This window comes from Bactrocera tryoni, chromosome 5, assembly GCF_016617805.1.
Source record: "Bactrocera tryoni isolate S06 chromosome 5, CSIRO_BtryS06_freeze2, whole genome shotgun sequence".
Classification (NCBI taxonomy): domain Eukaryota; kingdom Metazoa; phylum Arthropoda; class Insecta; order Diptera; family Tephritidae; genus Bactrocera; species Bactrocera tryoni.
The window spans coordinates 73,206,795-73,224,438 of record NC_052503.1 but is presented as its reverse complement, the minus strand read 5'-3'; the positions used below and the strand labels follow the sequence as shown (position 1 = coordinate 73,224,438).

Sequence of the window (17,644 nt, the reverse complement as noted above, 5' to 3'; positions counted from 1 at the left end):
TGTTCAGATCAGACTACTATAACATATAGCTGCAATACAAGCTGCTCGATCAAAATCAAGTTAAAGGCCTTTTTATATCCTTCATCTTATAAGAAATTTACCTGTGCAGGGTATTATAGTTCGTTTGTACCAAAGTTAAAATTTTTTCTTGATTTTTTCTACTTTCATGACTGAAGATTATGTCAGATTCTCTATACTTTCTCCAGCTATGCGAGCGAGATTTAGTTACGTCAAACCAGCTAAGTTTTTACCAGAAGCGCTTGAGTCAGCTTCCGAACAAATAGAAGTTTAAGTTTATGAGCTCTAATTTATTTTTATATTAATATATTTAAATCTTCTCTTTCATATTATTTACCTGAGTCCACTACCTAAATAATTACATTCCCGCTCTTTTTGCTTTCCATCAGTACGCCATTAATTTCCTAGCTCTCCATAAAAATATCAATATTATCTCTGCGACCTGCGTTCTATATACTAACTGTGTATATTTTGAACATGTATGTGTCAGTATACTCATGCATATATTGCGATACATACATATGCATGTGTGTATGTATGTTTGTACTCGTATATATAGTACATATATGTGAGTTTGGCAAGTCAATCTTGTAAATACTATGAGCCCGCAGTAAAAGCGAAAGGCAAAAAAGCAATCAAATTAGGCTAGAAGTGAAATTGATTTTTTATTCAATTTTAATGTATGACACATAAAATGCCATGCAATCAACATTGACATAGACGCAGCTAACTGTACGAGACTAATATACATAACTAACAAGGATGTTGATGAAAATTGATGTATCTATATGTGAGATATGTGTATAGAAGTGTATATGTGGTTGGTTGGGGGATGAGTAAGAGTATGTATGTACATGCAGATAAATTAACACATACTTGAAAAGGTGGAAATGAAAAAATATATATCAGAGTATATGTGGGTATATGTGAAGCAACCCAATATAAATTTTTTGAAAGAGGAAAATTGGTTGGAATGTGTCTTAAGGTCGGTTTCTGAAGACCTATTTAGCAGCCATCTGTCAGTTAAGTTCTAGTTAAAAAAAGGTTAATTACCGAAAGAAGTAGTCTTGGCTAAGCTAAGCAGAAGTTAATTGAAAGATAGCTGCTAAGCAGATGATCCTTAGTAATATCAAGGAGCTTTTGGTGCCATTTTATTAAATATTTACACGATTTGTAAAAATCTGGAGGGTAACTCAGGCTCTTTTATAGAATATTTTGTGATAATTTCTGCGACATAAACTTTTTATAACACTTAATTAAATTCCTACTAGGTTACCTATTACGTATCACCTTCTCATATGCAAAGCTAGTATATTTATATGTATGTACATAATATAGGAAAATGTGAGTGCGAATTTACACAGATTCACCTTAAGGCCAATCATAATTTTAGCACACACAATCCGCCCTTGGATAACTAATCGAAACCGAGAGCTTATGTGATTATCTTTGATTGCTTTCCATACAAATATGTAAGCAAAAAGTTCTGACATAAATATAAATATATATCACTTGTATATATAAAAGTTGCTATATGGTGAACATGACTGCTCTGGCGAATATGACTCTTAAGGCATCAAAAAATTTCGTTAAATAAATTTAAAAAAAAAATATGTATACAAATTCGCAAAATCAAAGTTTGGAACTCATTCAAGCATGTAGCCGACCATACAAAATCTAGAATATTTTCTAAAGCTGTCTATACATATACTATAAATAGAGTAACCGCTCAAGTCTAGAATTTAGCGATCTTGATAGTCTCAACTCAGCTCAACTCAACTCAACTCAACTCAACTCAGCTCAACTCAACTTAACTTAACTCAACTCAACTCAACTCAACTCAACTCAACTCAACTCAACTCAACTCAACTCAACTCAACTCAACTCAACTCAACTCAACTCAACTCAACTCAACTCAACTCAACTCAACTCAACTCAACTCAGCTCAACTCAACTCAACTCAACTCAACTCAACTCAACTCAACTCAACTCAACTCAACTCAACTCAACTCAACTCATATCAACCTGGCAATGAATACATGTTGTTTTTGAGCTGAAAATGTTTGCCAAAACATTTGTTCCAAAGCAGTCCGGTCTACGGAACCGGAACGATACCACTTTCTTATACAACCAAGGTCTGATGGTCGAATACATTCCCAAATAACCAATCTAGATTTTGTGTTACATGAGTACTGAAGTGATGACTCAACTGACACTGAACTACTAATTCGGTACACACATGCCCTTCTTATTTTTAATGGCTTCGAAGAGTCCTTCTTTTTTTATAAAGCAAGCTTTAGGTGCTTTGTCTCCTTACGTTTTCTACTACTGAAGAACTGGACTTCGCGAGATATTGGCCAGCGCTGGGCTATTATCGTTTCAAGCGCTGTGGCATGATCCTTTTGGCCCTAGATCAATCTTAAAGGATTCTGTGAGCTCTTTGTCCTCGAAAAGGCTACCTCTCCCTAGTTGTGGGGGTTCTAACAGACAATATTCTTTAGCTCAAAATTGATCGCTTGAGGTCAAGTGAGCTCTTTGCTCTAAGTTATCTCTAAAGCTGTGGAGGTCCCAACAGATCATTGTCATATTGGCACCGAACTTTAAGGAATAGCAATTAAATGTCTGAACTTATGTGTTCGAATTACCGGAGTACTATTTTTATGGTTTCAGAAATGACTGCAGTTAGTAGTCCAAGTGCGATCTCTGGATCAGCCATCAAACCTAACCTAACAGGCAATTAATCTATCGCTGTTCGCGCTGGAAGACTACGATGTGAAAACAACTCAACATTTCCTTCTTAATTGTTCCCCGTTTGCGAGATCAAAGCTTATAGCATAGAGAACCAACCATGCCTAACCAAACAAACATTTAGTAAAACTACATATATGCATTTCTTAAAGAACAAGCCAACGCTCGGACTGAAGTCCTCTACCATTTCACATGTTTGATGTTAGAAATACTGTTTTGATGATTGCTTATTATCGATATGGCTCCTTGGGTTTGACTTCAAAATGGGGCTAACACTTTACTCTAATTTATTTCGGAATTTTTCCTGGCAGTGCTTAGTAAGCTATTGCTGAAAACCCTGTCGTCAAGGTAACTTTTTTCGCTAAAGTTCTGAAACCCATCTTCTAGTTTCATTTATATCCTGCTACAGTTAAGCTGCTAAAGTAATATAGGATACCCCAGAATTGGACTCAAACAGTTACATTTCCTGCACCACTACTCTCTCTCCTCTTCGTTTATTCACGAAACCAGCTCACAATACTCGCTCTTTGCAACATAAGTAAGTTGGCTGCCACTTCTTATCAGCGCCTTGCCACTCCACAACATTTGCATGTAACACACAATAATTCTTCAGAGCTCCCCCATCGCATTGCGCGTAGCTAAACGCCTTCAACGAAGTTTCTTTCATGTACCTTCTACTATTTTGGCCGCCCCAAGCCTGCTGCTGAGCGTCACTTAGCCATTCTGCAGCATAAATTGAAAGGAAATTAAACATCGAGTGTCGCTATTATTGGCGATTATTGAAGTTTGCTGGCAATGCATAAGCTCCGCCAGTTGTTGTTGCTGCTGTGCTTGACTTCAGTTGCTGTTGACGCTGCGATTGCGGCTCCAACTGCTCGCGATTGGCTGCAGGCAAATTATTATGCGATAATTATATTACTTTATTGGACTGCAATGCCACAAGGCGGCTACCAAAGTAGCGTTAGCGACACCAACAGTAGCAGCAGCAGCAGCAACAACACTAAGGGCAATCAATATGCGGGCAACAGCAGCAACAGTTACGACAATAAAGTCGATGGGAAGCAGCAAGTTAGCGCAAGGACGACCGCCTAACTAATGGACGCTTGTTAGCCAGCACATTATGTTGGACACCCCTGCCCGCGCGGATCCCTTCAAAGTGGTTGTGCTGCTAACAAGCTTACGTTTTATCCCATTTTGTAGCGCTTAATCAACATTACATGTAACGGGATATTGTAAAATTGAAATATTGATTGGAAAATACATGCGATCCTACTCGATTACTTGTATAGGTGTGTGTGCCTGTATGTGTTTCTTTGTGGTAGTCACCTCAAATTGGGTCACTTTCTGCCACATTTTCATATTTCTGGCTATTGGCTTACGGCATCATATTGTGCGAGCATGAAAAAAATTAAAAAAAAAATTACATTTTTAGTTGGTCTTACCGCAATTGCGCCGTGAAGCATGCTTCAAATATTTTATTAACAGTTGTAGTTGTTATAATTGTAAATGCAAGCGTTCGGCGTTCGACCCAACTTTGCGCTCGGTTATGGGATTATGAGAAATTGTGTTACAAAGCAAGCAAAGAAAATTATTTGGAATTTTGGGCTTATTGCCAATCGGCACAGAAATGATTTGTGCGTTCAGTTTTCATTTTTCATTTCATTTGATTCTTCAGCTTAACTATTGATGCTGGGCGCACTGAACTTTTGATTGGTTGTAAGGTCGTTGCCTCACCACGAAAAATTGTGTTGGATTATGATGAATAGTTTGGTGGCACTCTGCAATTAATACCAGCCTTAGAGTTACTGGAGAATCCGTGTGGCGAGGTCATTGACTATTGCAGTATAAGAATGTGTTTTGATTATGTGAAGCGTGAGGTTAAAGAAGCGCTTTAACTGGAAATTAGTCAAGTAATAGAGTTTTGATTTCAAAGAAAAAATATTTATAATGAATTACGAACCATTACACCCGCTTTGCGCATTCTAATACTGGAAAGCTGGGTAAGCTATCATCGCTTCAAACGCTTTTGCGAGATACCTTTGGCTCTAGATCGATCTTAAGAGGTCCTGTTAGCTCTTTGCCCTCGGCAAGGCTACCTCTACCTAGTTGTCGGGGTTCTAACAGGCAATATCCTTTGGCACATGATTGATCGCTAGCGATGAAGTGAGCTCTTTGCCTCAGTAAGGCTCGCCTCTCCCTAGTTGTTGGATTCTAATGGGCAATTGCCCCATGTCGGTCAAGTAGAGTTGAGGATCTTACGGGATGCTAGCATCAGAAGCCGCATGGAAGAAACCGAAGGTGGGAACATCTCGATATTTTTTTATTGATTGTTCGACGTGTTCGAGATCAAGACTTAAACACTTGGAAACTTAATGACAGTTGATGATCCTAATGATTAATTAATAAATACTAATGATTTGTGATTTATGATTTAAGATTAAAAATATTGACTGCTGATCTAAGATTTATGATTAATAAATACTGATTTATGATTTTTTATTTAAGATTTGAGATTTATGATTTAAGGTTTAAGGTTTAAGATTTAAGGTATAAGATTTAAGATGTAAGAATTAAGATTTAAGATTTAAGATTTAGGATTTAAGATTTAAGAATTAAAATTTAAGATTTAAGAATTAAGTTTTAAGATTTAAGATTTTAGATTTTAGTTTTAAGCTTTAAGATTTAAGCTTTAAGATTTAAGATTTAAGGTTTAAAATTTAAGATTTAAGATTTAAATTTCAGATTTAAAAATTAAGATTTAAGATTTGAGATTTAATATTTAAGATTTAAGATTTAAATTTAAGATTAAGAGATTTAAGATTTAAGATTTAAGATTTAAGAATTAAGATTAAGATTTAAGGTATAAGATTTATGATTTATGATTTAAGATTTAAGATTTATAATTTAAGATTTAAGATTTGAGATGCAAGATTTGGGAATTATGATTTAAGGTTTAAGATTTAAGATTTAAAATTTAAGATTTAAGATTGAGGATTTACGATTTAAGATTCAAGGTTTAAGATTTAAGATTTACGATTTAAGATTCAAGATTCAAGAATTAAGATTTAAGGTTTAAGGTATAAGATTTAAGATGTAAGATTAAAGATTTAAGATTTATGATTTATGATTATTATTTTTGATTAATGATTATTGAATTTAAGATTGATTGATGATTAATTATTTGTGATTAATGATTATTGATGACTTATTATTTATGACTTAATTAATTAATTTATGATTTTGGTGTTTAATGACTTATGATTATTGATTAATGATTAATTGCTTTTGATTAATTGCTTTTGGTTAATGACTATTGTTGACTTAAGTTTTATAATTTAATGACTTATGATTTATAATTATTGAATACTTTTGATTTGTAATTTGTGAATAATGATTTACAATTTATGATTTATGATTAATTATGATTTAGGATATATGATTTATCAATTATTTAGTTGTCAAGTATTAATTACGACTTGTGACTTTCAATTTATGAATAATGTCAATAGTTATGAATTATGTATGACCTCATGAGAACAAGAGAAAATATAACAGCATATTAATAGTTAGACTCAAATTTGGCTTTTCGGGCCTCGCAAATCTCGCTCCATTTTAGACTTTAGCTCTCGTCGGTTCTGATAATATTCTTCTATTTTCTTACGGCGACCTAGCTCCCTACAATAAAATGAAATACTCACCTAGAACTTTACCAACTGTCTCTTATTGCGACATTACTTCGACTAACAAATTTTTCAAAATTCAACATAAAGAATCTCAAGTCCTTGGCAACAATAGGTTGTCAGTAAATCATCTTAAAACTTCACGAATGATAAGCGTATGTTTGCAAAAGAAAGATGCTTTTGGATATTTTAGTAGATTTTAATGTACCATACTCGGTAAGTGAGTTGCTAAACTCATTATTATGTTTTACTTATTTTTCATTAAGAGACTGACCCACAAAACAAAAATGAAAATCTAATTATATTGCGATGAAGACGGGATATCTCATAATGGTTTGCCTAGACGGAACGATACGAAGAGATCACTATCACGTATAGACCAGTGGTGCATAACCGGTATAATAACAGGTAACAATCGCGGTATTGCGCACTTTTGGTATAAACGCCATCGAAATACTAACTTCACAAAAAAACAATTTTAGAGTTTCGAAGTCATTTAATACGTAATGCCCCAAACTAAATACTCTCGATCGCCATAAACATATAGCACAAACATGAAGTGCATGGGTTCTGAGTGTCCAAATCAATTGATCGCGAGATCAAAGGCGTCGCACCCGCTTAACAAAACCGACATAACTACCTAATGCCACCATATCCCCCGTGCGCCTACCACACTGCCCGCAATAACTTCATCTAAGCACTGCTGCCAGCGCATATCACGCCAACAACTTAATAAAAAAACCCGTTAGATAGCAGTTCGGTTACAATCAGTACGCGGCGCAACGATGCGTAAGATCTCGCACAGACATCTCGCATGCAGTCGTTGAATAAGTGAGTTCAAGTAAGTGCCTGCTTGTCTGACCAATCGATTTCCACCAAGTGCGAGTGTACACTCAATGCGCCTTAATCAAATCATGCCATTGTGCGCATTGTTGTACAACAAATAAACTACGAGTATTACAATATTATTCCAGTGCATTTAATAAAGTGTTTACGAGCACACACACATAAATGCACATGTATGCTTGCAAGAAAGCTGCTATGACGACTCACTTTGCGCCGAATTCGCAGACGTTCAGCAAAATGAATAGAATATAGCGGAAAATAAATGGAAAAAAAATTTAAAAAAATGCAAGAAAATGCTCGAAAATAAGCAGACGACACAAAGTAAACGACAAAGGCAAGAAAATTGCTTTCTTTCAACGCAGCGCGTGCATGTGTTGCAAGCACGAGCGCGCTGCAGCACGAAGGCAAGCAACGAATGCGCGCCAAATAAACGAAAAAAAACAGCGAAAAACGACAGTTTGTGCGCGCGGCTGTGTGTGTGGATGAATTTTGCGGCGGTGGATATGTGGCAAGTACGGCAAATCGGCAGGATATTGGTAAGCGTAAGCGCTAAAGCGTCTGCGTTCGAGCGTGGGCCACCAGTCTCAATGGCTGTAACATTATTTTGTCGGTCCATAATCGAAGTGCCACACACTGCTCATGCCACATGCTTGTGGCAACTGCTCGGGCACCGCACCAGCACATTTTGATTTTCACATTACAAAAGTTTTTCGGTTTTTCGGTTTTCTATTTGTCTTTGTAACTGAAATTCGCCTAAAAGACGCTGGCAGCCGCAAACGTCGCGCGGTGATGGCGGCGGCTCTGAGCGCTTGTATGTACCGTTAGCATTATTTGATGATGCTTTCGCGATTTTTTCGCACTTGAGTGGCTGATTTTTATTAGTTGAATTCCTTTGGTTTTACTTTAACTCAGCAAACAAATAGTGGGGCATGGCGGTGGCTGTGTGAAGATGCGGCAAGTATAGTCGAAGTTTTGCTATTGCTTGCTTTTGTGTGGCAAGCAGTCGGCGACGGCGGCACTGCAATGAAAGCCCAAGCACACACACATACACGCACATATATTTAATGTAATTTCATATAATATATAGGCGCTTATGTACACACACGTATATATAATGTATAAACAAAGATTTCAGCACTCAAGTCGCCGCCTGCGGTTGCGGCGTCTATTTGATTTTGCCTGCCTGCTTCGCTGCCACCTCAGCGCGCCACTCAGCGCCGTTGCAAGCACTTCGCTACTGCTTCTCGTTTGCCCTGCGTTTGTATGTATTTTGTTTGTCGCTGCGTCGTTAAACAAACAATGAATTCTCAAGTGCTGTTTTCTGTTGCTCAGTTTCTTTTCGTTTTGGCAACAAAATAGTTTTCCAGCATTTTGCAAACGTTGCAATTTTGAAGTTTCCTTAAAGCAGCGCTTTATATATACATGCATGTGTATAGGCTATATGTAGGTATAAGTGCGCTGCTTAGTGCCGAGCCAGCCAGCTTGCTGCCGCTTTTATTTGTTTGAACTTTGTCTGTCTATATTTGTTTTGGCTTTTTTCCACCAACTATTTATTGCCTAATTTAGTCGGTGTTTTCCCTACTTCAAGTGCATTCTTGGCTTTGATTTATTGGTTATCTAAGCGCATTTAGAGGTTTCAAGTTTTATTGGCGTACTCGTACGTGTGTTAATATATTGTTACAAGGAAATCAATACTAACAGCATGTAATGAGTTATGTTGTATAATACTTTATTTTTCAGCAAAATTTAACTTTTTCTCGTGGGTTGTAAAACTTATGGTTTGGCATAAAAATTTACGGTATGACATAGAAATTTATGGTATGACATAAAAATTCATGGTATGATATGTTTTGAATATATTGCTGAAAAAAGCTTTGCTCTTCGATTTAAGTCATTTTATATATGGTATGGCATACAAATTTATGGTATGACATATTTAAAAGATGTTGCCGGAAAAAGAATTTTTCTCCGATTTAGGCCATTCTGTATTAATCAAATAAATTTTCACATTTTTCTGTTCTACATCTACATTTATATTATGACATGTAGCATACAGTTAGTAGCACTGTTTTATCTTTCATGATTTAGAAAATGTTAAAAATATATTTTCTAGTTATTTAAAAAAACATACTTATAGTGGAAATATAAAAGTTATATTACTAAATTTTACAGTTAAACAGTGTTTTTTTGTATTATACATAATGGCAAACTATATAAATTTACGGTATGACATAATTCGATTAAATTTTTGGAAAAGATTACAGTCACAGACTAAGCGTAAAAGTGCTAAATTTTAAAATTAAACAGTGCTTTTATGAATTTTAATGGCATGCCATAAAAAGTTGTGGCATGACATATTTTGAATTCATTGCTTAAAAATGCTTTACTCATAGAGTAAGGCGACTATTTTTACGATTTCATTTTATTTTCTTATTTTGAAGCCATATTTTATATTTACAAAAAGTTGTAAGGTCAAATAGATAAATTTTACTGGCATACCAGAAAAACTTATGGTATAACAGTTTCGAATACTTTGCTTAGAAATGCTAAATTTTAAAGTTCCCCAGCTGTTTTAGGAATTTTAATGGTGTACCATAAAAAGTTATGGCATAAAATATTTTGAATTCATTGCTAAAAATGCTTTTCTCTTAGATTAAGCCCACTTTCTATAAGTCTTCATATTTTACTCTTAGTATTCAAGTTATATTCTATACATGAAATAAGATTTAAAGTTTGCCAGCACTTTTGTAAATTTTAATGGCATACCAGAAAAACTAATGGTATGATATATTTCGAAAAAATTGATCGAAAAAATCATTATTTCTTTAAAAATACTAAATTTTAAGTTAGCCCGGGCCTTTTTACATTTTAATGTCATACCATAAAAATATATGGCATAACATATTTCGAAACATTGCTCAAAAATGCTTGACTGGTCGATAGAGAACATTTCTTTCGAGTTTTTAAAGCTTTTTTTGGCTTGCTTTGGAATAAACCTTTATGTTTCAACAAATCTAATACCAGAATTTATACAGATAATATTTTCCAAAGTTTTATGTCAACCTAACACACTGTACAATTGAAAAGAGAATTTCAAATTTCAATTAGAGACAGGAAAATTACATTAAAATTAAGTGATAATAGCCTACCTTTAGGCAAATACTTTATTTTTAAGCCAGAAGCTCAACAAAATTGAAACAGTTTGTCAAGGAAACGTTTGTATTTAGATTTCTGAGTACGAAACTGTACTTCTTGTAATAAAGGTGGCACGCACTGAGACCCAAAATATTACACGAAGTATAATTTTGCAATAGTTTCAATAGTTATTTCTAGTCGTCAATTTAATAACCCAATTAAAATGGTATAGCCTAACTTTAGGCGTATACCTCATTGTAATGCCAGAAGCTCAACAAAATTCAAATAGTTTGCCCAGGAAAGGTTTGTATGCAAAGGTCTGTATGCAGCACTGTACTTCTGGTAATAAAGATGGCACACTGAGCCCAAAAATTTGAGCATAATTTTGAAGGATTTAGAAAGATATTAAGCCTATCTTTAGGCGCTTTTTATATTTACTAAGAAGAAGTTTACGATACGGAAGAGTATTTACTTTTTTTTGAAGGTTTTGGTTTATCAATATTGAGTTTTATGCACAATTTAAGGCAAAGCTAGGCTAGTTACGCTAACAGCTTGACGAAAATCTTAATGCTGCGCAAGGAATAGCTCTCTGGTAGATTTCTATATAGAGAACTGTACTTTTAAAAATAAAAGTGACACACATAGTACAAAAATACTAATTGGTGTATGATTTTATGAGATTTATAAAAAAAAATTTAGCCTACCTTAAGGCGCTAATTTAAATTATTAGCAAAATAAGGAGCTGCAAAAGTGAATTTGATTTTTTTTTATTTCTTGGCTTGTAAATATTGAAAATTTTGAACAGTTTAAAGAATATGGCATAATTTTAGACGTCTTCTAAATTGTTTTGCCAAGAGACTTTATTATGTTGTTCTTTCGAGTCATAAGAAACATTGCCCATAAATTTTGAAGTTTTTATGCTTTTTTCTCAAAAAAAAATAGGAAACCTCAAAATGGAGCACCCTTTATATACTTTTTTTTAATTATTAAAAGCATATTATAGTATTTTATTACCAATTCGGAGCTTTTGCAAAAACTTTAGTGCCCCAATACCGTTCAAAGCGCTCACAGAACTCTCACTAGCTCTTCTATGTATTTTCATGGTTGCTCAAAAATTAATTCTCTAACACCCACCCCAAACGCACATAATTGCTTGACTTGTCTGTCTGTCTGTCTTCAAGTATCACTTTATCAGGTTATTAAAGGCGCATACATGCGAACATACTTGACTTGAGGTGTATGCGCTGGTGCAGTGGACGGGGCTGAGGTGTTGTACCAATAAAATTCGCTTAACAATTTCTTTGCTGCACGCACACACCCACACAAACAGTGAAGGGAAGCAACGGCACTGCCTTACGTGTGTGTATGTATTTTTACGTGAAAGGGTTAAGCCCATGCGTGCATATCCTGCCAAGTAGCAGCCGTTGTTGGCAAGGATACGTACAACGTTTATGTCGTTCGAGTCGTTTGAGTCGTTTATATACGCAAATAAAATAAATGTTTCAATTTAATTTTGCACGTTCGAATTAATTTCACAAACGTCCGTCGTTGCTGGCACTTCTTGAGGCGCACACATACCCACAAGGGTTAACCGACGCCCTCACACTATTGAACGCCTGGCGCATTTTCCAAAGGCAAATTTAATTAATTTTTAGCTTGATTGCATTTAAAACGCTACGCAACATGTAATCACATGCATGCGTGTGTGTGTGTGTGTGCCTTAGAGCTAAACCCCTTTCACTGGTTACTTTGTATTTAGTGGCCTTTTGGGTAAGTAAGCCACTAACTCGGCGCTCTGGGAATTTATAGTTATTGTGGCTTGCTTTGTTGTCTGACAATACAAGCTTTGTGCTTTAGACACACACACACACGCACACACTTTTGAGGTTTTGCTTAGAAATATTTTTGGCTCATACTCAACCCCCCTCTTCACTGCTCCCGTGCAGCACGCATGCATTATCCTTTTTATTATGGCTTCCATTTGGTTTCTCTATCTAATTTGGCTGCCTCTTACATACCCCCCTACTATATTCACCCTTGGCCTCCCAGCACTTTCACTTTTACCTACGCTCCATATGCCTGCATTCCCACACACCACACTCTCACTTCATGTTTCTGTTTCTTTTTTTTTGCTCTCGAGTTTGCCGCTCTTGTGCTCCACTCAAGCGTTTTAAGTGGCTTTTTAATTAATTTTCGGTTTTCATCTACTGATTTTATTAGTTTTAATAAATTTTTATGAATTTGCTAAAATTAGCAAGCCACAAGTTTGCCGTAGAGCGAAAATATATTGAAGTTGCTGAGTAAAAAATATTTTGCCTACCTTTTGTATGCCGCTCCAAATTGGGATCCTTAATGCCTGAAAAAAGAGAAAAAATATTTATTTATTATATTTTTCAAGTGATTGAATACAATAGCTTAAAAAATTATTATACAAAAAATTCACTATCTCTGCTCTTCGTACGATAAAAATCTGTGACTGAGAATATTAGGCTGAAAAATAAAATAATAGTGTTCGGTTGAATTTGGGTCAATAATTTTAATTGCATAATAAAATATGATTTTTTACAAAATTAAAGCGTTGAAAGCTCAAATTTAAAGCAAAAGTTTCATATAGTTTATAAACGGACTCCTAGAAGCCTGAAAACCACCACTCATTTCGAAATGGCGTTCCACAAGTTCAGTTCAGCTTTACTAATCACTTTATTTTATCTTCGATTATGCTGAAAAAACTAGAATAGTTTAAAAGCTTTTCCTTCAGTCTGATAGCGCTAAAAAGTGCCAAAAGTTATCGTTCTCGGCTCGAAAACTGACCCCAAACAGCTTTAGTAGAAACACCACTCAGTTCCTAATGTCGTTCCACAAGTTCAGTTCAACTTTACAGATCACTTTACCTTCGGTTATGCTGAATTAATCTAGATTAGTTCAGAAGCTTTCATTACAGTCTAATAGCGCTCAAAATGTGTATCGGCTCGATAATTGATTGTTTAAGTACCAGGGAGCACCTGGTCGTTACTATTCCATCCTGATAAAATTTGGGAATGGTTGCTTCTTGCAGCATCAGCGGCTTTACAATTTCCGACAATTCCGCTGTGGCCAGCTACCCAGATAAGTTTAATATCAGGAGCTCAAGATCTGTACAGCTCCTTTGCTATCGGCTTGGATGCATACTTCCCTTAAAGAAGTCGCACCTGGGCGAAGTACGTCTGCTGCTACCTTTATGGCTGCCAATTCTGCTTGAAAGAGTTTACAGTGGTCTGGCAGTTTGAAACAAGAGCTAATTAAGAGCTTTCAACAGAAGACTCCGCACTAACCCTCCTCTTGAGCTTCGTTACATAAGTGAAAAAGTTCAGCGCGCCTTTTTTCAAGCAACTCTGCCCTACCCACATACCTCTCAGATATATGTATGTGCGCGGAGAAGATGCCGCCTGGAGAGAGTATACCAGCGGTTCAAGTTAACACGGATGCAGGAGTGAGATAGGATTTCGCAATGTGCTTCCCTGGGTCTCTAAATGTTCGCAGTCTTTTCGCAGTCTGATAGCAACCTTCGGAACAATGCATCTGCCGTCTATCTTTAAAGACAAACGGTGTTTCTAACAAGTTTGAAGAGCTCTTCGACTGCCATGGATTCAATAACAGACTCTAAAAGGATTTAGTATCACCTTTCCTTCACCCTCGTCTCGCTGGCAGTGGTCACGCAGTTCGTATTAACGGCCAAAGTTAACTTCGTTCAGAAAAATAATATTCCGCTGAACTCTGAGACTAGCTTTACTCTCATTCAAATAGACTTTATTGCACACTAGTTTTAGAGGCTGAGAAATGTTGTCTTGATTAGTTGTAATTTTTAACTAATTTATCCTCTCTCTGTGCTGTCATTTCACCAATTGTAATCACTTCCACTTTCAAATCATTTTCCATGAAAGCTTAAAAGTTTCATGTAGCTCCAAGTGAAATCAACCGTCTAAATATTTTCAAGTGCCCAAAAATATATCAAATATGAAGTATTACAGTTTAACGTAAATTATATTTTCATAACACACCAAAGTGTGCTGCTGCCCCCCGCAATCTGCCCGCCGCAGCACTTAATTTATACAAAACAACTCATAAAATTGCCTATAAAAATATGATTAGCACTTCAACCGAACTTAATCGGCCAACGACTTGAAGAATTTTGCTGAAAGCAGCGTGTGTCTAAGCAAACGCGGAAGCCACAAAAACAGGAATTCATTGCGACAATTTATGTACTTTTCGGCAGTAAGCCGAAATTCACGAGACTTCCTCTAAACCCTCGCTAGCAAAAACATACTGCCGTAGGTACATGTACAAAATTTGCCCTGCCCACAAACAAAATTTGCATTTTATTAAGGCCTTAACGTGTGCGGGTTGCTATTTTAATGTATGTGTGTGTGTACTTGTGTGTGAAGCTGGGGAAATCTCGAGCCGTGAAGCGGTTAAAGACCACAACCCCAAGCACTCATTAAATTTTGCCGCATAAACTGACATATGAAACTTACTGGAGGCGAAGACGCTTTGAGGTTAGCTCTTGTATATTTATTTGCATGGTAAACATATATTTTAATAATTTAATGGCAAATGTCATAATTTATTATGTTATTAAAATAAATTTGAGAGAAAGTGTAGCAAAGTAAGGAAATTATACAAGTGTTGGCAACAGTAAGGATATTTTCAACTGATGAAAATATGATGATCCTAGAAGCTAAGCAACTTGAAATAGAGGAATGTATGTGAGCTTCCCTACTTTTTTTCAAGAAAAAACACACAAACTTCAAATTTAAAGAGAACTATTTATAAGCATTTGAAACAATATTCTTCAGAATTTATTTTTTGAAGATTATCTCTTTCAAATGTTGACTGCGGCTACGTTTCAGCCGTTGAGCCCAATCTTCGATGACTCGTTCGAGCATTTTGACTGATAACTGGCGAATTACAAGCGTGATGTTTTGCTCCAAGATCTGAATCGAAGTGGGATTGTACACATAGACTCTAGATTTTATATATCCTCAGACGAAAATGTTTAACGGTGTGATATTAAACGATATTGGCAGCCAATCGACCGGCACAAAACGTGGAATTATCTGCTCAACGAAATGTTCTCTCAATAAATACATTGATCGATAGATGTGTGCGAAGTGATGCCGTCTTGTTGAAACCAAATGTAACCGAGATCACGAGCTTCAATTTCAGGCATCAAATAGTCGCTTATCAGGACGCCATAACGGTGACCACTGACGGTTATGGGCGGATAAATAACTAATTCAAAATCAGAATCGTTTAAATACCCAAACCTCAAGTTCAATAATCATAAAGATAAATTCCTTAAGATCACTTCAGTTGACCGTCAAAATGGAGTACGATACATAGACTCTTACAAACACGAATTGGAATTCTGCTAGAAGGTATGCATATTAATTTCAATACCATCTATGGAGTAAATTTTTCATAGAAATGGAAGTGTGGGAGCGACGTTTTTAGAAAGAGCCTAATGGTCTCCAAGTATTAAAAATTGAAGTTCAAACAAAGTGGACCGATTTTACTTTTCTCATGATTGTGGGCTCAAAGCTGGTCAAACGACGCCTGACTTCGTTAACCATAACATCAAGCTTGTTCCATATTAGAATTTTATGTGTGTCTGGTTACAGAGAAATCGCCGGAAACTGCAAGAAAACTGTATCGAGCCAATTTTTGATGTCCTCTTCAATTTCCGTTCTAGCGCTGAAGGCATGCATCTAGTGAGCTCGGCAAGCGCTGGTCAAGCAAGAACGAGATGCTGCTTGCGAAGAGTGAACTGTAAGCGTTCTCCGAACTACTAGATTTTGGCGATGTCAACATTCTTCAGACTTGTATGACTGCCTCGTCACATCTTGATCGCCTGAAACTGCAAAGCTAATGAGCTTGTTACGGAAAGCAACCTAATCTCACCGGATTTGAACGAAAAATGTTCGGTATCCTCTTCTGCTAGCACTGATCGTATGGATCTCTAATGAGCTTGGCATGTGTTGGCCAACAGCGAGAACTTTACTATGATATCCTAGTAGCGAAAAGAGAACTGTAAGAGGTCTCCAAAATACTGCCACATAGCATAGTAAAATTTCTTTCATATTAGATTTGTATGGCTGCCTGGACAAAGGAATCGCCGGAAACAGTCAGGTCGGTGAGTTTGCTAGGGAGATGAAACTCACCTCAATATTATCCGCTTGGCAGCGAGTCGATTTTCCGATGTCCTCTTGCGTTCTAGCGCTGAACCTATAGACCTCCAGGTGAGCATGGCAAGCGATGGTCAACAACCAGAACTTGTGCGACTGCGAGATTCTGCTGTTGAAAAGTTAACCGTAAGCGGTCATCCGAACCACTTGGTCTTAGCAAAGTCAAGCTCGCCAATGGCAAGTATATTGACTGGACATTCTCCAATGGATTCACTCGTGGTGAGACTAAAGATTTTATCGGACGATCTTTGATAAAACAATATAGACAATTTGTAGGTATTTTGTCACTCTCTCAGCTTTTGCCCGGCATTAGCTAGACTTAGATTGAAATATCTACATAGAAGCATCTTCGGCGAACCTAGTGTATTGGATAGGATGTGCATTAACTGCCTTAAAAAATTTTGGATATGCTGAAAATGCTTCGCTGAGCTGTAAAAACGTGATGATCTAGTGTTAGGGGTTTATGGGTAACACAAAGTACAAAGAGATGTCTAAGTGAGATCCATCGAAAGATATTAATCATACGAACTAGTCCAAGCTAACCTCATCATTCTCATTTTCCAAGCACAAATAGTATTTAAAAATTACAGCAAAACCCCAACGAAGGAATCTACTTTAAGTTACAAAGCCGCATTTAAAATAACAAAAAAAAATGTTTTTACAAAGTTTTACGAGCAAAAATGCGACGGGCCTCACTCGATTAAACTTAACTGACTGCGACAAGGCAACTTTTCAGCGGAAACACGCGCCTGAACAGCTTGAACGGAAAGGCAACATTCCTTCAAAGTCCTTTTTGTGCTTCTTGTTGTCCTACCCAGCACACGCCGCGGCATAACAACAGGCGGCAACAGCGGCAGGAACAACTTCATTAGCAACATGCCAATATTTAGCAACACTGGCTAATTTGCATTTTAATTTTTGTGACAACAATTGCTGCCACCACGACACACAACCACCGACCGTCGAGCTAACCTTGCAACGCTTCAACCTTTTTTT

At 36.4% G+C, this 17,644-nt stretch overlaps 1 protein-coding gene across 1 annotated transcript in view; it reads right to left on the bottom strand.

Moving 5' to 3' along the window:
- The window catches only part of LOC120778414 (nuclear transcription factor Y subunit beta), a 194,725-nt gene that overhangs the window by 32,746 nt on the left and 144,335 nt on the right, over window positions 1–17,644 (bottom strand). Inside the window, exon 3 of the mRNA XM_040110198.1 lies at window positions 12,748–12,783. Within this exon, the coding sequence (XP_039966132.1) occupies window positions 12,748–12,783 (36 nt within the window). The remainder of the gene's footprint in view (window positions 1–12,747; window positions 12,784–17,644) is intronic.